At 35.8% G+C, this 21,268-nt stretch overlaps 4 protein-coding genes across 4 annotated transcripts; 2 read left to right on the top strand and 2 right to left on the bottom strand.

Moving 5' to 3' along the window:
- Window positions 1-1,787: 1,787 nt before the first annotated feature.
- LOC111479276 (ARM REPEAT PROTEIN INTERACTING WITH ABF2-like) lies at window positions 1,788-7,513 on the top strand. Its single transcript, XM_023123826.1, has 19 exons — window positions 1,788-2,158; window positions 2,307-2,464; window positions 2,916-3,085; window positions 3,162-3,282; window positions 3,364-3,438; window positions 3,539-3,633; window positions 3,870-3,945; window positions 4,187-4,294; window positions 4,495-4,623; window positions 4,746-4,814; window positions 4,996-5,055; window positions 5,170-5,293; window positions 5,415-5,554; window positions 5,859-5,922; window positions 6,018-6,097; window positions 6,210-6,274; window positions 6,356-6,473; window positions 6,590-6,714; window positions 7,033-7,513. Exons 1-19 carry the CDS (start codon window positions 1,918-1,920, stop codon window positions 7,127-7,129), a joined length of 2,115 nt encoding a protein of 704 aa, XP_022979594.1. The 5' UTR covers window positions 1,788-1,917; the 3' UTR covers window positions 7,130-7,513.
- Window positions 7,514-8,365: 852 nt separating this feature from the next.
- LOC111479566 (RAN GTPase-activating protein 2-like) lies at window positions 8,366-11,167 on the top strand. Its single transcript, XM_023124282.1, has 2 exons — window positions 8,366-8,533; window positions 9,307-11,167. The coding sequence occupies exon 2, from the start codon at window positions 9,334-9,336 to the stop codon at window positions 10,951-10,953; it is 1,620 nt and encodes a 539-aa protein (XP_022980050.1). The 5' UTR covers window positions 8,366-8,533; window positions 9,307-9,333; the 3' UTR covers window positions 10,954-11,167.
- Window positions 11,168-12,045: 878 nt separating this feature from the next.
- On the bottom strand, window positions 12,046-16,147 carry LOC111479867 (putative methyltransferase C9orf114 homolog). Its single transcript, XM_023124721.1, has 11 exons — window positions 15,798-16,147; window positions 15,562-15,609; window positions 15,270-15,446; window positions 15,115-15,181; window positions 14,517-14,581; window positions 14,223-14,301; window positions 13,515-13,630; window positions 13,356-13,435; window positions 12,671-12,740; window positions 12,391-12,468; window positions 12,046-12,312 (listed from the first exon to the last, which is right to left on the bottom strand). The coding sequence occupies exons 1-11, from the start codon at window positions 16,056-16,058 to the stop codon at window positions 12,241-12,243; spliced, it is 1,113 nt and encodes a 370-aa protein (XP_022980489.1). The 5' UTR covers window positions 16,059-16,147; the 3' UTR covers window positions 12,046-12,240.
- Window positions 16,148-19,039: 2,892 nt separating this feature from the next.
- Window positions 19,040-20,085, bottom strand: LOC111479294 (protein FANTASTIC FOUR 3-like). The gene has a single exon (XM_023123851.1). It carries the CDS (start codon window positions 20,041-20,043, stop codon window positions 19,072-19,074), a length of 972 nt encoding a protein of 323 aa, XP_022979619.1. The 5' UTR covers window positions 20,044-20,085; the 3' UTR covers window positions 19,040-19,071.
- Between the last annotated feature and the right edge of the window lie 1,183 nt (window positions 20,086-21,268).

The raw sequence follows: 21,268 nt of genomic DNA, 5'->3' as shown, positions 1-21,268 counted from the left end.
CCATTATCCACTGCAAGAACTCATTAATCCAGAACGAGAATACCGTCAACAACGCCGACGTTGTGGAGTGGGACTGAGCGGCGGTGGCAGTCGGTTAGATTTGACCTCCAAACTATTGTCGTTGGTCGGATCTCTCTCTCTCTCACCCGACATGTCGATTAAAACGACGTCCCATTAAAGACGCTGCGACACCTCATATGCCCATTACGCTGCACCACTTCGACACCTATTTTTTTTCTTCTCTACGGTTTTTTCTGGCGTTGACTTTGACCACCACGTGGGCTCCCCAAGTTATGGGCCTCCCGACCCATTCTGCTTCAAGGCCCAGTCCACGTTTATCCTCTATATATATATATAGTCATTTTCAGTCATTTTATTTTTACCATTATACCCTTAAAATTATTATTTTTTTTTTAATGTAGTCTTAATTTATTAATATATTTCTTATTTACGAGAGGTCGGTGTTGACATTGAGGTCATTCATAAACGCTTGTAATTAACTACATTGCTTCACTGTATGTACCTAAAAAAAACAAGTCCAATAAAGACAATAATAATATCACCCACCTACCAAAAGGGGTGGTAGAAGCTCTCTCCATTAGTCAATAGCTCTAAAAGTAACAACAAATCATACTCGGGCTAAATCAGTTGGCTACATTTAGCTCTACCTCGTACCAACTCATTTGACTAGAATAAAACAATATTTACGCGTTAATTACGCAAAGTTTAATACAAGCATGTTAATTAACGCGTTTACAAAAGAAAACGACGATTAAACAACCATAACAACAAAATCAAATATGATTAATTGACTTGTTTCATAAACCAATCATATTAAAAAAAATTATAATATAGTATTTATTGACATCTTGAAAATGTTATAAGCTTTAATTTATATATGTATCAGACTTATATTAAACTAATATAAATACTCCAATACATAGCTTGTCACGCACGCTATACAAATTTGTTATATTTGAAAAGAAGCACCCAACCCTTTTTTGGGTATCTTTGTTTAAAAGTAAATAAAAGCGAGAAAAAAAAGAAGCAAAAGCTTGAGACTAAATATTATTTCTGTATTTAACTTTTTATTTATTTGAATTTAGTCCACTAATTAAAAATTATTTAAATTTACATAATTGAGTAGATAAATAATATTAATTATCATATAAGAGTCACGATTCAATTTGTTATTATTAAATTATATATTTTTTAAATATGCCACGTGTATTTATTTTATTTTGGTGAGGACAGAAGGCCTTTATTATACGGCCCATGTGCAGGGGATGATGGGCCTCCACGGTTGACATGACGTGGACGGGAAATCTTCTTCTTCTGGGGTCGCGCGGATAAACATCATTCAGGCCTGTGCCTCCGTGGCCAAGCCACGGCAGCAGATCAGGTGAATACAGTTGGCTGATCTTATATTCTCCTAACAATTTAGATTTAATTCAACTAATCTTAGTTGTTTGAGATTATTACTAAAATATGTTGTCGATTTAATTCTTATTAATTTACCTTTTTACCCTTTTCAGTAAATGTTAGTTCTAAAGTTTGAAATTGCTTTTACATTTAAATATTATGACATAAAGTTTTTAGTTAATTATAATAATGATAAAAATTAGTGAAGTCAGTAATTAAAGAAAATTAACCTAGACGACAAAAAGTAAAAAAAAAAAAAAAAAAACTCTAAAATTTAATGAAAATTAAATATAAAATAAAAATGATAAACAAATAAGTATATTTCCAAAAAATGCCAAAGACAAAAGAAGAGGGAAATCTGAAAGTATTTACTGTGCGAATTTCCCAAACTACCCTCTCCTCCTTCTCTTCTCTTTCCCACTTGATGAAACCCCAGATTTGGTTCTCTGGATCAGCCTCTTCCATATCTAGTTATCCAAGCTCCTCTGGTTGTTTATGGAGCTTCAGAAGCGTATAGATCAGAGTCCCCCAGAGAGGAAAGGCCACAAGCGGAAACTGGAGGAGGAATTTGAAGAGGAACGGGAGATCGCGGTGCCTACAGGGGACGCCAAGCAAGCGTTACTCACTGAGGTCAGTGCTCAAGTTGAAATTCTCAATTCCTCTTTTTCATGGAAGGAAGCAGATCGAGCTGCTGCTAAGCGAGCTACTCATGTTCTTGCTGAGCTTGCTAAAAACGGTATTTTCCCGATCCCCACGTGTTTTTTCGCCTGTTCTATTTCGATCTTTAGAGTTTCCAGCGGTTGATCTTCTTCAGGATGACTCTACCTTTTGAAAAAAATTATTGTCAATTGATTAGAATTTTTGTGTTTTCTTGGTGTTGCCAGAAGAGGTTGTAAACGTGATTGTGGAAGGTGGAGCCGTGCCGGCTTTAGTCAAGCATCTACAAGCACCGCTTATTGTTGACGGTGATCGTAGTCTTAAGCCATTCGAGCACGAGGTTGAGAAAGGAAGTGCTTTTGCGCTTGGACTACTGGCTGTAAAGGTCAAATTTAATCTGTTGCTGTTTGACCTGCCCTATTGGCACATATAAAATTTCCAATTATCATTTCATTAGTGTGCGACTTATTTTTGCATGTTTTTTCTAGTTGAAGTAGATACTAGCTAAAATTTTATCTGCATCAATTAGCAGCGTTGAGAAGTATTTTGAACTCAAAATACTAGCGTATATAAGGCCTTTCCCATGCATTTTGTCTAAGATTTTGGGTCAAGGCGTTGCAAGAGTAAACACAGTCTTTCAATTGGATTGCATGTTTATAGTTGTAGCTCATGCGTTATCCCCTTTGGGCTTTTGTTGGACATTTGCATCTGAATAGAAGTAAAACATATTTTAGTAATGCATGCGCATTAGTTATCACCTTCATCCCAGACCCAACGCTCTGTGCATTCTGCAACTGATTTCTGATTCATTTCTTACTTTTATCCTCTCTCAACAGCCTGAGCACCAGCAACTGATAGTTGACATTGGCGCTCTGTCACACCTCGTTGAGCTATTGAAGAGACACAAGGATGGTTCTTCTCGAGCTGTGAATAGTGTTATTCGTAGAGCTGCAGATGCCATTACAAATCTTGCCCATGAGAATAGTTGCATCAAAACACGGGTTAGGTATGTTTAGTTGTCTAACTTTTAACTTTTAAAACTGTCATCAAAACCTGTTCTTAACGAGGATTTAAACATTCAGGATGGAAGGTGGAATTCCTCCGCTTGTTGAATTGCTTGAATTCACTGACACGAAGGTGCAAAGAGCTGCTGCTGGGGCATTACGGACACTGGCCTTTAAAAATGATGAGAACAAAAATCAGGTAATTGGCATTCTTCTACAAATTCGATGTTCAACTGTAGTTTTAATATATAAATCATACATCATCTTGGCTAACTGGCAGATTGTCGAGTGTAATGCACTCCCTACACTCATTTTGATGCTTCGGTCGGAGGATGCTGCTATACATTATGAAGCGGTAGGATGTTATCTATGTGACAAACTTGAAAATTTCTTGCTTTTTAATGAATTGATAACTTTAATTGACTTTCTATAATATATGGATTTTGTGATTTTAGGTTGGTGTTATTGGAAATTTGGTGCACTCGTCCCCAAATATAAAGAGAGAAGTTCTTCTTGCTGGAGCTTTGCAACCTGTTATTGGATTACTCAGGTATTCTGACCTTCAGGATTCTTGTCACGTCTTTTGTTTTTTTACCGCTTCATTAGATGTAACTTCAGGAATCATGTCATGTATTTTGTATATTTCTGCTTCAACACGTTTTGTGCTTATCTTCTCAAATTTTCAATTTACCTTTGTTGCTCTGCCAATCAGAACTAATTATGCCGTGAAGACAAAGTTGATCTCCATTAGTCTAAATTATGTTAATCATTTCCCTTTTGTGTTAGTTCGTGCTGCTCTGAGAGCCAAAGGGAGGCAGCTTTATTACTTGGACAATTTGCGGCAACTGATTCAGATTGCAAGGTGAATAAAAGTTTATTTATTGTTTCATGGTAACAAGTTTGAAAAAAGAGGTGGGAATATGTATCCTCCTATTTTATTGCTTAGGAAGGGGAAAATTATTCACTTTACAAAAGTGCTGTGTATATGTACCATTATATACTTAAATATTTGTTTTTATAACAAAAGATACATCCACCCTTTAATTTCTGTTACGTATCCTTCTTTTTTTAACTTTCTTACTGAACAAATCAAACACTTGCAGATTCACATTGTGCAGAGGGGTGCTGTTCGACCCTTAATTGAGATGCTTCAATCACCTGATGTTCAACTACGAGAAATGTCAGCTTTTGCATTGGGGAGGTTGGCACAGGTACTATAGTTTAGACTTTTATCTTCCATTAAAAATAGCACCTGGTGGGCTATTTCCAAAGATTTTATAATTCTTTACAAAGATTTTCCTCTTCTCCTGGTTCCATTTTTTATTTTTTCTTTGTGATTGTTCTTAGGATTGAATGACGGGGTCTTGTGAATTTCTTGGCTGAATCTGAGGAAAAAAACTTATATTTTCAGGAAACTCACAATCAAGCTGGTATCGCTCATAATGGTGGTCTAATGCCATTACTGAAGCTTCTTGATTCAAAAAATGGTTCTTTGCAACACAATGCGGCATTTGCTCTTTATGGTCTTGCAGATAATGAGGTATATTGCTTATAATATTTATATAAACTTGAGGATGCATTGCTGCACATAATCCCACTGCCTAACTGAACGATTGTAATCATAATTTTATATAAACTGTAATTATTGATTTTCTTCTGTAGGATAATGTATCTGATTTTATTAGAGTGGGAGGAGTTCAGAAGCTGCAAGATGGAGAATTTATAGTGCAAGTAACTTAACCTTCCTTATCTATCTAGTTGGAACTGTTCAATACCCCCACCCCTTCTTTCTCTCATTTTAGTGTATTTTGTGTGTATTATTGGAGGTTATCCACAGTTTCTCATTCAGTAGTGGTGCCTCCTCACTGACTTGCTCCATCACGGCTTAAATTAATTGGCAATTTTGTTTCAGGCAACAAAAGATTGTGTAGCAAAGACACTCAAGAGATTAGAGGAGAAGATACATGGAAGGGTGAGTATGACTTCACTGATTTTGTTTTTGGACTTTGACTTGCCTGATGTTCTAGTCTGTTCACTTGTCAGTATGGACACTTTCCAAATTTAATACTTTATTTTCCTTGCTTAGGTTTTAAATCACTTGTTACATCTAATGCGTGTAGCAGAGAAGGCTGTGCAAAGACGAGTCTCTCTTGCTCTTGCTCATCTTTGTTCACCCGATGATCAGAGGACTATATTTGTCGACAACAATGGCATGCCATATTTTTAGAATTTCATTATTTTTTTCTTCTTCTTTGAGGATGCAGTTGGAGATCAGCTTGTTACTAGTGAATGGAGATTTTATTGTAGAATAAAGGCTTTTGTATTTTGCAGGTCTGGAGTTGCTTCTTGGCCTGCTTGGTTCTTCAAGTCTCAAGCAGCAGCTTGATGGTGCTGTTGCGCTTTACAAGCTTGCAAATAAGGCCATGACTCTTTCTCCTGTAGATGCTGCTCCACCATCCCCAACACCACAGGTAGGATGTTCGTAGATTTACTACCCTTCCAACATACATGGTTGATATATGCTTACACATAGGCTTGAGAATGAAAACCGGACTTTGTGAAAGGGTGAAAGTGAATTGGCAACATTGAGAATTATGGCCCTTGAGCCTTTGAGTTAGTGGCCAAATGTATGATCCCTCAAATATCTGTTTCAGTTTCTGAGAGTTTGAAGTATTTGTTCTCTTCTTTAATTTTATGACCTGAAAAATTGAGCATAGGATCTATAATTTCTATACTATTCCCTTTATCACTGTAATTCTGACATATTTCATACAGGTTTACCTGGGTGAGCAGTATGTGAACAATCCGACACTATCTGATGTGACATTTCTTGTTGAAGGTCGCTTGTTTTTTGTCATGTTCCTAACTGCTTATGATTTATTACTTTTCAAAAGACCTTATTCAACTTTTGGTTTTTCCCTTTGACTTTTGCAGGTAGACGCTTCCATGCCCACAGAATTTGCTTGCTTGCTTCTTCAGATGCATTCCGTGCTATGTTTGATGGTGGCTATCGGGTGAGCTTCCCAAATGTGTTCAAACCTAATTGTCAGCCTTGTATCTAGTTTAATTGGGGACATAGTCTTCAGAATGCTCAATTTCACTGATTGCTTTTAATATGCATTTCAGGAAAAGGATGCAAAGGATATAGAAATTCCAAATATTAGATGGGAAGTTTTTGAGCTAATGATGAGGTTTGCGAAGTTTGAGTTCCAAAAGTTATCAGCATATGAATGCACGTAGTATTATGTTAATTAACTGAATTGATCATACAGATTTGTTTACACTGGATCTGTGGATGTTTCGTTGGATATCGCACAAGATCTCCTGAGAGCTGCCGATCAGTATCTCTTGGAGGGACTTAAACGATTGTGCGAATATACCATTGCACAGGTGAGCTAAGAATGACTAAATTTTAATTTTGTTTTCTGATATTTCTCATTTGCTTGTTATGTAACTCTTATTATACATATATATGATATATACGCTAATTTTAAAACTTCTGCCAGGATATATCATTGGAGAATGTTTCAAGCATGTATGAACTTTCAGAAGCCTTCAATGCCATATCTTTGAGGCACACGTGCATCCTTTTTATCTTGGAACAATTCGAAAAACTCGGTGCAATGCCGGGGTGTGTACCTCCAAACCTCTTACCCTTCTTCAGCTTGAATTTTAAACCTTTCGAGTTTTTCTGCAGTTAACGAAACTTTTAAGAACTTTTCACAAATTATAGCTTTAAAGGGAGTTAAACTTTTAGATTTAGATCCCTCCATGCTAGCTTTAAATGGAGAGAATCAGTATGAAGCTCTTACTTAAGATTATTAAAGCGAGATGTAAGTTATAGACATGATCATTTATCGATGCCGCACCTAAAGAAACCATGGATGGAACAGCATGGTTTCTTTCTCCCTGCATATTCTAAGCCATTCTTCATGCCAATACTTTGCAGGCACTCTCATCTAATTCAGCGCATACTTCCCGAGATCCGCAATTATTTTGCCAAAGCCTTGACCAAGGCTAACAACCTCCACAGCTCACGGCTGTAGATATCTGCACCGTGCCTATAGTCATCATCTCTAACCAAAAAACACGATGTACAGATAGTGGTGGATTTGGTTGCTGCTGCGAGCTAGATCGAGGTTCGAATTAGTAAATTTGTTTTATGGCTCATGATCCTTTGGTTATTATTATTTTTTTTTTCTTCTTCTAATGGCAAGGGTTTTGATATTTTGTATAAAGTCTTAAGTAATACCATTGCTAGATAGAATTGTCTTAGTCGTCCTCCCCAGAATCTTATCCCTGAAATGCATTGCATTTATTTTTATAAAATTGATGTATCTTCCCAAATCACTAAGCTCTGGTGAAGATGCATCATTTAATTGGAGAACTCTGTAAATTTGAAAGCAGTAACATCTACTTCAGGGGTTTAACAGGCTTTTGTTTGGATGGATGATATGTTCTAAAGAGTTTAAAAAGAATTTGAAATTTTTTATGTTTGAAATGATGGAAGAGATTTGAGTCTGTTGGAGATAAGATAAAGATGTGTAAGAGCAGCACCCACATGCACATGCTCCTCTGCTCAATTATGGAATCCATAAAAAGGAGAGAATATTACATTTTTTTTTTTTTTTCATTTTTGTCAGATTTAATTTCTTTATTTCTTTATTTTCATCATAAATCATATCCAATTTCTCATCATTGCCTTTTACCCCACAAACTGTTATTTATCTTTATTTCTATTTTTTTTCCTTTAATTTTGAAAATATTTAGCTTTTGCTGCTAATAAAAAAAACATTATTTTATTATGAAATTAACAATATATTGTCAATATCTTATTGGTTGATGACTCAATTCTCTACTTATCTTTATTTATCGCTAGATTTTATATGGGTTGGAGTGGAGAACGAAATATTTTATGTGATGGTGTGGAAACTTCTATTTAGAAGACATATTATTTTAAAATGTATGAGTGTATGGAAACCTCTCTCTATAAGACACATTTTAAAACTTTGAAGGGAAGCGGGAAAGTAAAAGTTCAAAAATCACTATTTGCTATAACTTATTTTTAATAAAGTGAGACATTTTTATTATTATTATTATTATTATTATTATTTCTGAGAAGTTAAGCGAGGAATAATCATTTTCTTCTGCAATAACAATGAGGAGTATATTGGTAAATGATTAAAAAAGAATTGAAAGTTTAAATTAAAAAAAAAATAAAAAAAAAATGAAAATTCAAATTTGCCGAACTCCTCCGTTGGAGTACCGCCAATTGGACGCAAAACACAGGCCGTCATCCAAAGCCGACCCATTTGCCTTTTCCCCCCACAAACACTTTATAATCCAAATTTCCCTCTTTTCCCTCTCCCTCTCTTCCGGTTTTTGTTCCCTTACATCATCTCTCCGCTTCTTCACCGTCGCGCACTACGCCTTCCGTACATCTCCAGCAGGTGAACAATAGAACGGTTCTTTTCTCTTCTTTTCATTGCTAGGGTTTTCTTATTTCTTCCATTTTTGTTGCTTGTTTGTGTTTCTGGGTTTGCTTTATTTTCTTATGTGTTTCAAGCTTCGTCTTGTGTTAGATCCATGGTTGATGTCCTTAAATCTCTTTGACATTATCCTTTTTCTGCTTCACTTGAAGTGTATTTCGCATTTACCGGCTTCGGGTAGTGTTTTTATTGTCATTTCTATGTTGTTGTTGGATTCCGTTCTGTTGTTTAGGGATAATATAGAGTGATAATTTGTGAGGGAAGAGTCACGGCAGGAGATGGATTTGGATTTGTTCTGATATGGAATGGGGTAGTGGAGTGCACCTTTACTTGTGGGTGCCCGCTGTTTATCCTGATATGCATACCGAACTGCTTCTTGTTTCTTTGATTTATTGTGGAGGAGAAGGGGAGCCATCTTGAAATGGTTTGACTACCATCTGTTTTCAATATTGAACTACTGGATCTTTGCTTGTTTATCTTGTATCTTGCAAAGTTCAGTTGAATATTTGTTTGTCTCTACTGTTTGGACTCCAAGAATGATAAGACTGATTGCTTGGTGGAAGTGAAAAAAATTGGTAAATAGCTCCGCTTCTGCGCTGACAAGTGTAATATGTTTGGTTCATACATTGTGTCTCTCTGACTAGTGACTAGGATGTGCTAGGTAACTACACACTTCTGTTATTTTCAAATTCCTATATCCCTTATAAGTCGAAGTTTCCTTTTATTTGCCTTAGGCGGCTGGGTTTTGAGCACTTTTGATTATGGACGCTGTAACCACAAATTCGGAACGTAGGCCATTTTCTATCAAATTGTGGCCTCCTAGTGAAAATACTCGGAAAATGCTTGTGGAGCGGATGACAAATAACCTTACCAGCCAATCCTTTTTCACCCAAAAATATGGTACTCTTAGTCTGGAAGAGGCCGCAGATGAGTCAAAGCGAATTGAAGATATTGCTTTTGCTACAGCTAATCAGAATTATGAAAAGCAGCCAGATGGTGATGGGGGTGCTGCTGTGCAACTTTATGCCAAGGAATGCAGCAGGCTTCTTCTCGAGGTTCTTAAGAGAGGTCCTAAAGTCGAGGCAGGCAAGGAGGCTGAATCCGATACCACTAGTGCTCCTCGTGAAGTCTTTTTCGACATCTCAAAAGGTCGACGAGCCTTTATCGAGGCAGAGGAAGCTGAAGAACTTCTAAAGCCTTTGAAAGAGCCAGGAAATTATTATACCAAGATATGTTTCAGCAACCGAAGCTTTGGTTTAGAAGCAGCTCGTGTTACTGAGTCCATTTTGGTGTCCCTTAAAAATCAGTTAAAAGAAGTGGATCTCTCTGATTTTATTGCTGGAAGACCAGAGGCAGAAGCTCTAGAGGTCATGAAATTGTTCTCAGATGCTTTAGAAGGCAGCATCTTGAGGTCCCTTAACCTCTCAAACAATGCCTTGGGTGAAAAGGGTGTTCGAGCTTTTGGCTCTCTCCTGAAATCACAGACTTGTTTAGAGGAGCTATATTTGATGAATGATGGCATTTCCAAGGAAGCTGCTCAGGCGGTATCCGAGTTGATTCCTTCAACAGATAAGCTAAGGATCCTTCATTTTCATAATAACATGACAGGCGATGAAGGGGCTCTTGCCATTGCCGAGGTTGTAAAGCGTTCTCCTCTATTGGAAGATTTTCGTTGCTCCTCTACGAGGATAGACTCTGAGGGGGGAGTTGCCTTATCTTTAGCACTCGGGACTTGTACCCACTTGAGGAAACTTGACCTCCGAGACAACATGTTTGGAGTGGAAGGTGGAGTTGCTCTGAGTAAAGCCCTTTCATCCCATACAGATCTCAAGGAGTTGTATTTGAGCTACCTGAACTTGGAAGATGAAGGTGCAATTACCATAGCCAATGTACTGAAGGACACTGCTCCTGCACTTGAAGTCTTGGAGATGGCTGGAAATGACATAACAGCTGAAGCTGCTTCTGCATTAGCTGCTTGCATAGCTCAAAAGCCCCATCTGACCAGCTTGAATTTGGGTGAAAATGAACTGAAGGATGAAGGAACTATCCAGATTAGTAAGGCACTAGACGGTCACATCAAAATAAAGGAAATTGACATGAATACTAACTTGATTCGGAGGGCGGGGGCTCGGGTTTTAGCTCAGACTGTAGTTCAGAAGCCTGGTTTTGTGCTGCTGAACATCAATGGAAATTTCATTTCTGATGAAGGCATTGATGAGTTGAAAGATATTTTTAAAAAGTTTCCAGATATGCTTGGGGCCTTGGATGAAAACGATCCCGAGGGGGGAGATGGCGACGACCAGGAATCGGTAGGGAATGATGACGACGAGGATGAATTGGGATCAAAATTAAAGAACCTTGAAGTGAATGAAGAGAACTAGAGTTTTCTGTATTTATGACCCTCTTTGATTTAGGCTAGTTGCAAGATTTGTCTCTTAGGCTTTAGTATTTGAAGAGAGGCATGTGTTGTTTTAGTTTCAGAATTTTAGTTTGTTTTGAGTATTGAATCTCGTTCAACGTTGATCAACTGTATCGTCGATGAAATTTCTATGGAGCAGAATGGTAATAGTAGATGTCTGCAGTTGTAGGAGGTAATATTTATTCTTGATCGTACTTGTTTATAGCATGGTATGCCTTTTTACTGTCATTAAAATCTTTTAAAAGTTTCGATAACATAGGTTGACTATTGAACTCACTTTGGCTCAACCACGCTACTTGAAGTGCGAGTCACTCGAAAAGCAAGCTATTATAGTGAGTGGGTAGAGTTGTAGGGAGCCAAAGAACAAAGTTATAGATAAGATCAAAGGGACCTAACTCCTAAATTAGATGTTCGAACTCCTTTTTTAATGAATTAATCCAATTCAGTGAGTAAACTTTTAATTTAATCAAGTATTAATTTTATCCCTCAGGTTGAATTGCTTTCATTTAAATCATTTAAAAAATTAATAAATAAATTACTAAAGTTAGAAACTTTTTTAAAGACAGGAAATTAAGTAGAAAATGGTTATAAGAAATTATAATAAAATTTAGTAATAATTAGTTGAAGTGACCATTTCACAATCTTAATTTTAAAAAATGTCCAAACATTTGAATATTTAAATAATTAGATTTCATTTATTATATAGTACCATTTTTATCCCTTTCGCGTATCTCTCCAAATTCAATGCAAATTGATTTTATTAATTTATTTCCTTTATTATATATATACTTGCAAATTATTTGGATTTAATTTCTCATTTTCGGAATTACATTTAAATGCAAATATATTCCATGTCGATCAAAATACCTGATATGAATATATTATGTTAATTCAGTAAACTTTTAAAGTAAATAACATATAATCAGTTGAGAATTATAAAATGATCATAACTTTTATATGAATATTAAAGCGTAGAAGTTCAAAACAAAACATATATATGAATTATAAAATGTTAATTCAGTAAACTTTGTCCATATTCTGAAGGCCTAGAAGTAAACAAAACATATATATGAATTAAAGCGTCCAAATTTGAGGACAGTTAAAGTTACAACATAGAAGGGACGGACGTATCTTTAAACCCTTTTGTGAGCACAACTGAATCAGCTGCCAAGTTCAAGCCATGTGGGAAAGCGGCTCCATGCGAGCACATTGACAGGATCTTGGATTTTGAAGCTTCTAACAATCAAATCTAATCTGCTGAAATCTGCAATGCCCTGCTTATCGGTTCTTGGAAATACTGGAGAGAGATGAGTATTGCTTCCTAAAGACCAAGCAAGCTTAGATCAGAGAATATGCAGGGATGAAAAAGAAAATAGAGGAGATGATAATGGTGGAGTACCTCTGTTCGAATTGTTCGGCTTCCTTGCAGTGGACATGTATTCAAGTATGAAGAAAAGATCTCACAAGCATTTTTACTCTAACCGATCGAAACAATCACGACATGTTAGCATTAACTATTTACTTAAGTAATCCAAAGAAAGAAACATAATTTTTATTTAGTTTTCATTTTATAACTATCAAATGCTTTAAAGATTACTAAATGAGTGCTTTTAAGAACTATCATTTCATTGGAAGATTAGCCTATGGTACTATGTCCCTGAAGTTATTAAGATGAACACCTTGAAGTTGTTATCTTCCTCAATGCTCTCCTCCAAACCGGCAAGTCCACCAAAGGCGATTAAAAGATGTCTGCCAATGATTAACAATTAGTCAACTCAAAAGGCAGAAACACCAACAAAAAAAAAAAAAAAAGGGAAGAGAGACGCCAGAAAAGATGCTTGTCAATTGAAACAATCTGGCTCGGACATAGAATTGTTCATGTGAGAAAATGTATATAAGTTCTTTAAAAAAATGGAACCTTTTTACATCGTCTGTTGAAAATGCATAAAACAGAGGCTCGCCATACATTTAATTGGCAAGATGCCTTTAATACTGTTCTTTAAAAGCCCCTCTTAGACACATTTTTCCATTACAAACTATAATGTTAATAAAGCCAGCATATGCTTCTGTAAGTTTGGTGGCTATGATGAAAGGGGTATTCGTACAGCTATGGTAAAAATTCTCAAGATTTGAGTTCAACCCACTGAATATAGTTCAAAGACATTAAAGATGCTAACTTCTGTTATATGACATTGTAAATGACGAGAAAAATGGAACAAAAAGAAAAACAACCATTTCATTTTTATATTTAAACACAACTAATTAGCATAAGGGTAACAAGAAATCAACGAGCAACATGTGCTAAAGGTATCAGTTTGAAACCGAACTATCCAGGTAACATGGCGGTGGACTTAAGCAAAATACCTGAAAGAAGGTAGTATTAGTTCCGAGGACTTAATTATTGTTCCATGCTCTGAGGTTCCAATCAAGTGATCATAACCACCCTTGCAACAAAACAGCAATAAAATGTGAAGAAAATGATATTAATTTTTAGAAGATTCACGAAAAGTTATAAGCATATACCTCGTATGAACTCTCCTTAAAAACTGCACTCAAAGAAGAAGCATATCGCACTCTATAACCCCAGTAAAGTTCTTCTTCCACAGGCTTTGAGGATGAGACAACCTGGCGGGGTAGATCTGGACAAACGAAGTTAAGATTTTGAAATCCATGAGCAAATACTCATTTTCCATTTATGACAAACTTGCATTGACATGACTAACACATGTATTTCGACAATTAAGTGCCCATGAAAGTGGAGACTGAACTAGGATTGTGGCAGATGACAGCTGAACGAGCTTAGCTAGCAGTCACTAGTTTATTGGTTTTTTAGAAAACAATTAATTAGATATAGTCTAACAATGTATTTTCATTGCAGCTAAGTTATAAAGCTCTAATTTTTTGTGTTTCACTTTTTACCAATTTTTTAATAACACTTGTAGACATCAATAAGTGTTGTAGACTTAAAATGTGAGATCCCACATCAGTTAGGGAGAAGAACGAAGCATCCTTTATAAGGGTGTGGAAACCTCTCCCTAGCAGGCGTGTTTTAAAAACCTTGAGGGGAAGCTCAAAAGGGAAAACCCAAAGAGGACCATATCTATTAGCGGTGAGCTTAGACCAATACTAATCATGGCATCTACTATAGACTAGCAGGAACTAAAACAACTGTCAATTTGTACGTTTGTATATTTTATTCAAATATGTACTAAAAAATGCATCAGACGTTACCAGCAAGTAAATTGCGATCTGTTCCCATAGCAACTGTTACTCTTCTTCCGGGTTCAAGTATTTCATCAACTACCACGTTCTGCACAATTTAAAATCAAATTATTAACCCAAAAAACTACACCCAGTTAAGTAAAATATGGTTGTTGGAAGCATTTAACTTCAAAAAATCAAAGAGAAATTGAATTGGCGTACACTTTCCAATTCATCTAAAAACCAACAGGTAGCATAGCTCAAGCTCAATGTAGGAAAAAATTTGTGTTTCCATTATAGATACTTGAGAAAATTAGGCTTTACCTTACTCAAACCAACATCAACTAATGTTCCTCTAGCATCTGGAGCTCTTTCTTTCAAGGTAACACCTAATTTTAACATGCAAAATGAAGTCCAAAATGAAAAGTGAAAAAAAAAGGCAGTAGCCGAGGATGGCAACATAATAAATCAAAGTCATCCAAAGATATAGCCAGATAGATATGCATGTAATTATATAGTCCCAGTCCTAGACTCATCTTCAAGAGTCTTCCAAAATGAATAGAAGAAACTTGAATTTTTCAAGCGACAGTGGCAAATGTGGAATGGAAAACTTCTCCAAACCATGTTACTCAAGCATTAAAGAAATTATCAGACTGAAGATGAACATAATCACTAGCAATATCTTTATAGATTCGGAGAAGCGGTAAAGAGAAGCTCATACATTGAGAAAAATCAATCTCCAGGAATTGTTGTTTAGCCCAAAGTTCAAAAGTAAGACGATGATCCTCGTGATTAATGCAAACAAAAAGCTATAATTTCGAAGGTGTGCTTGGAACAAGAAAAGGAATAATATCCTCACATGCAGGACAAAGATTCAGATGCAAATTTTGTAGAAAACCCATACGGAGATTTTGAAATTTACCTTCTCGATAGGGACCCCATTCATGCTTGCGCAAATGGTGAGGGGCATCAAGCGGGGGCAACATCCCCTATAACAAATTCACAATAAAAAGGTCAGAAGAAAAACAGAACATATTTCTTCTTTGATTATAGCAACCAAGCAATTTAAGGCCGGACCACAAATCTTAAATTGTTGTGCTTTGGGAAAAGAGCTTTTCTCAAGTATTGTGGAGTTTCAAGATACTTCAAGATCCTTATAAGAAAAGCAGCGCCACTTTCATCCTCATCTGAATTGTTAGCTGCCGCAATATCCGAGCCAGTCATTGAACTCCTTCCACTGTCAAATACCACCACCTGATACATACAAAAACTATCTTCCTGAGTTGAACAATTCCAGTGATGATGCCAATAACTGTCCTAGAAAATTTGAAGCAATGAAGAGGATGAAACAAATGTAAAAGATGGAGACCTCGTCCATTCGGAATATGGTTGCCGCTCGAGCGATTTGACCAGCCAACTGGAAAGAAGTTCATAAGTTGTTTCATAATTAATCACATCAATCCATTTCAGTAGTGGAGATGCGTAGAGAAAAGAGAACTAATCAAAACATTCAAAGAGAAGGCATAACAAATATCATCCTCCAAGGGACATGGGAAAGGGGGATGAACTCGAATAACAGTCGCTCATAAAAGAGAAAAAGCGTACTCTGGTGGCAAGCTCAAGGGATTGAGCGTTGTCAATGATGGAACCGGATACTGCCATGCTCACTGTAGGTTTTGAAATCGGTTTCCTCTTCTCCCTCTCGATTTCCTCATTCTCAACATTCTGCTTCTTCCTCTTCTTCTTCTTCTTCGTCGTCTCAGGAGAGCATCCATTAATGAGCTCAGTTTCATGTCGAGCCTCGATATCGCCTCCGTCAAGTGCCTCCGACTTCGATTCCGGTCGCTTATGCTTCTTCTTCCCCATCTTTTAAGACCTCCGCCAGTGGTAGGGGTTTAGCAGGGTTCAGAATGCCGGATTTTCTTGAGCTGAAAACCAGACTCCAACTTTCCCAAGCTAAGAAATCTCGGACAGTCACACGACAGTCCAATATACTTTTGGGCTTTCCTCTTTTATCCAGCCCAAATTTGGCATATTGGCCCATGATTGAAATAGGTAGCCTCATGGGCTAAAATTTTAAAATTGTTGGGCCTAGTGGGCCGAATTAACCGAGCCCGGTAGTTACACGTCGCCCTGATATTCTTTTGCTTTATATGTTTATTTATTTATTTTTTTCATTTTAGTTAAATATAAAGTTAATAAAAATTAATTTAATATTTGATTATCCATTTTTTAAAGTTTAAATTTCATTTTTTTCCCTAGATTTTAAAATCTTATATTTTATACTCATTATTTTTTAGTTTGAAATATTTTCATATATAAAAATAAATTTAAATTAAAGGGTAAATATATAACATTTTAAAATTAAATATTTTAAAATTAGGGAGAGAAGGGTTTAAAAAGGGGTACCGTTAGGGTTGTTATGATGTGTCGTCCGGTTCATGACAGATTGGACCGGTCGGGCCCATAATTTGCCTGGAATAAGATCGTCAAAATCTTGAAAAATCCCATTTGTTTCCCCAGAAAATTACAACCGAATCTACTCTGCAAAATTTTATCTCATTATTATTATTTATTGTTATTGTTTTTTTATTTATTATTTTAAATTTGGAACGCGCATTTTCAAATATGAAATGTTTGTTTGTCTATCTCAAATTACGAGTCCCGACCACCCGTCTTTTTTAGCTTCAATTTACGTGTTAACAAAAAGAACTTTTCATGATCGGAGACAAAGATCTTTACTAAAATTACGTTTCGATATGCCTTTTGACTAGACATAATTATTACGCTCATTACGCTGATCGTAATCTCATGCTATTGTATTTTGATAATAATAATGTCGAGCTTTCCTTCTTTTTTTTTTTAAATATATTTCTAGAAATTAAAAAAAAAAAGTGTTTTTTTTTTCAAGAACAATTTCTTCTTAATTAAAAATATAAAATAAATAAACATCCACAAAAATATCCAACACAAAACCGAAGTTGTACACGTGGATGGTCCTTATTGGATGTCCGGTGATGCGGTGGATTAGGTCAAAGAAAATGGGGTTTGGGTGGGATTGCAATTGGCAGGGTAATGGAGCTCTTTTGGAGAAAACGACGTCGTTTTTATGGTTTTTAAAAATTATTGCTGGCTTTCTACTGGCACACCCCAGCTGCTTTTTTGTTTTGGTTTCGTCTTTTTTTGCCAAAATATATAATATTTTTACATTCATAACTAATTTACGTAACAAATTGCATGCACCCATCAGCTCATTTTAATTAATAATAATTCATATGTGATTCTTACTCATAATTTAATACATTACCTTATAAAATATAAGATGGAGATAATATAAAATTTGGTCAAAATATCCATAAATTTCGTGTGTATATCAAAAAAAATTCCTTAAATTTTGAAATTGTTATTTATAATAATATAAAAGATTAAAGTCGTTTTTATCATATACTTAAATTATTTACCTAAATGATGTTACGCATGTTTTTCATTTTAATTTAACCGAAAACTTTAAAATAAATTTAATGGAGAAAAAAGGCTTTAAAGTTGAATAATAATTGATAATTAGGTAGTTTTTTTTGGTACACATTTATTAATGGCTGAAGCTTTATATATTAAATAGTGATAAGTGACGAATAAATTTTAAATTTTGAAACAAACCTTATCCATATCTTTTAAGTTTATTCAAATGAACGCATCTGTGTTCGATTCTCAATATTCAATTTGGGTCACTTTCTTACTGTACAGGTCTCTATGTTTTACCTATTTCCTTGAAACGTTATGAAATATTAAAATTAATATTGGATATTTTAAAAGTAAAAAAAAGTAATGGTGGGTACGTGTAGTACGTGGACAACTAACGATCATTCTTAAACAATACCTAAAAAATAGATATTAACTTTTATGTACGTATGTTTAGACATCAACATCATGGCTTATATGGCAATGAAAGTGAGAGATGGGGATGGTGAGGCGAGGGTTGGGGGTGGGTTAGGGCATTGAAAGGTAGAAGAAGCTCCACCTCGGTGAGATGAAAAAGGGCATGTGGTGTCTCAGTCCACAGTACACCAACTTCCCCTTTTGGTCGTTTTTACAAACCAAAGACCATGTGCCCTTTCATTCCCTAGTGTCCGAGTGTCCTTCATACAAGTGGATTAGTACGTATCGGTATGTTTAATGCGATACTCGAATAAATGATGAGTACATAAATAAACTGAAATAATTAAAAGTTAGTACATATAACAATACGTATAATTTCTTTTTCAATAACTTATTCATAAGAACTTGAAAGTTAAGAATTATGGTTAAAGAATCGGTATCTATCTATCTATAGGTTAGTCTACATGATTCTATTGCTAGAAAATGTCACGATCATCAGAGATTGAATTCGAATTTCGAATCTTGAGTCTAAGCATTACATTCTTCTATCTATTAAATCATTTTTTTTTTAAATGGAAGCATATGAGACCTAAACATTAAAAAAATATATATATTTATTTTTTTAATAAATGTTCTGTCGTTTTTGAAATTAGGTCATTATGCTTTTCTTTTTAATCTAAAATTCCTAAATACTAAAACAGATGAGATTGGTTCCTTTATCTAATTAATTTCCGGCTTACGTTTGTGTCCACAACAACCATTTTCTTACTTTTACGAGTACACTTGTTATTACTTGAAATAAATTAAAACCATACTTATTATTATTACTGTTTATAAAGGTACGTGTTTTAAAACTGTGAGGCTTTGGACTTGTTAATGGGAGTAAAAGGACGTGAAATTAGGGAAAATGGATTAATAAAAAAAAAAAAAAAGATTACAAAGAGAGGGGTTAAATAAATATCATCCAAAAATTAAAAATCATTAATCATAATTTTAATTAAAATTAAGAAGAGACCCAAATGGGGAGGGGCTCCCGAGTCAACGATAACATTTCATTGTTGTTTTTGTTTTCGTCAAAATTATGATGTTCGCCCGCCTCGTTGCACCTGCATGGTCTCTCAAGCTTTTCTATTTCGATTTCTGCCACTCTGAGATTTCCATTTTCTTTCACTTTTACCCCCACATCTTCCTCATAAATACCTACCTCGCCCTCTACTTCAACGTCGTCGTTTTTTATTTCTTCTTCTTTTTCTTCTTTTTCTTTTTCCGTACTCTCTTCTTCGGATTCAAATTTCGGAGTGCTTCTTTTCAAAATGCTTAGTCGAAGGCGGCCATGGCTTCGTTCGGCATGGAAATACGAGAGCCTTGCCGGAGACTCCACCGCCTCCATTATCAACCTTCCGTCTTTGCGGTAAGACCGTACGCGAATCGAATCTACACCGGCGATTGTCGTTAGAGGCGGTGGAAATAGTTTCTTGTTACCTTGATTATCATTCGATTTCACTCGCTTCCTCGTTGGAGACCGTTCGACTTTCAGATCCGAGAAAATAGCGTCCTCGACAAAATCCGCTCCAGTCTCGTTTCCTAAATTTTCAGTACAGAGCGCCAGACTCTTCTCGCTCAGAGTGGAGCGAGAGCGCTTAACGAGTGGATGAACGTAGTCAGGATCTAAATCCTTAATCGCCACTGCGGATTTCTCTTCACCACTGGAATCGGATTTCTTTGGACCGTTAGAAGAAAGAAGAACAGAGTAATTAGCGTTGCGAGTGAGAACAATCCGATTTGATTCGTCGCATTCGTGTAGAGATTCGACACAATCGAGATCGAGAAAAACGGATTTGAAAGCGGATCGAAAAGGCGGAGGAGGTTGAGCATTTAATTTGATGTGAGGTGAGGAGGCCATGAGAGACCATGTTGTTTGGATGAACTGAGAATCGACGCAGGGCTGAGGGCCTCGACACACCATTGTTGCCATTTTTTGAGAGTGATGGTAGTTGAAGAAATTTGAAGAAATTTTAGGGATGAGGGATAGAGTGAGGAGGGTTGGGGAAGATGGGCGTGAATTTATAGTCCATAAAAGTGGCGGAGGGAGGTAGTGAGTGGTGGGGCCTACGCCTATTCATTCCACTTTAATTATATAATCCTCAGTACGCCCGAACACTGCCTTACAGTACAAATCCACACCATTTTGAAGTTAAATAATACCAAGTGGGTTAAAATGAAATTCTTTCCAAGTTTTGGGTATCTTTTATAAACCAAACTTTAGTGTTATTAACTATCACGGTTGTATTTTTTCAACCGTGAAGTGTTATGATCTTAATACACTTAGAACCAACCGTGTGAAATCCAAGCTTGTTTGATCACACACGCTACCTGCTCATCCATGTTCAATTGTTTACGAGACAACTGACTTGCATTTACATGAGTTCAAGTTATTTGGCTCAACCTTACTTCTACTCAGAACAAAGGTCTCTCAATACGACGTCGCATCTCATCTTGTCATATTGGTTTTCAATTGATACGATCCAATACCTTTGTGAGTAAAAAAAATAAATTAAATGATATTATTAGTAGATTTTGTATATCACAAAAATGATTTATGAGAGGAAAAAAAGAAAAAGAAAAAAGGAAAGGGCATGTTGGTCCAAAAAATTACCAGCTTTTGTGTGAGAAGCTTCCAAAGGAAAGAGAACAAAACAAAAAGGGCAGGAAACATTAAAAGATTCTCCCAAATATTTGTTGACTGACAGTGATTTCCCTTAATTCTCCTTCGCTGCATTTATTTAGATTTTATTAAAAAAAAAAACACTCATTTTTCCTTAAAATTTATATTTAATTTTAAATTTAATTTAATATTAGGAGTACGATTCACATGCCTTTAAAGAGTCAACACCACTTCCTTTTGTTTCCGTCCAAACAAGAATGTCAGCCCCCCGCTTTGAAAATTCATTTCCTAAATACCCATTATTCCTTTTAATTTATTTTATTATTTTCAATAATTAAATTATAGCTTTTGTTGCACATCTGGTCCCTACACTTTTCAATATTTCTAATTACATGATAACATTACATATTAACTACATCCTCATTTGTATGATATGATATCGTACAAAGTTCGATGGTCCGACCTTCGTAATAGATTTATTAACAACATCGGTGGCACGTACTTTAGAGTCGAAATTGGAGGAGACATTGGTAGT

Source organism: Cucurbita maxima, unplaced genomic scaffold (assembly GCF_002738345.1).
Source record: "Cucurbita maxima cultivar Rimu unplaced genomic scaffold, Cmax_1.0 Cma_Scf00005, whole genome shotgun sequence".
Lineage (NCBI taxonomy): Eukaryota > Viridiplantae > Streptophyta > Magnoliopsida > Cucurbitales > Cucurbitaceae > Cucurbita > Cucurbita maxima.
The sequence above is the reverse complement of the archived record's forward strand: the minus strand, read 5'-3'. Positions and strand labels throughout refer to the sequence as shown.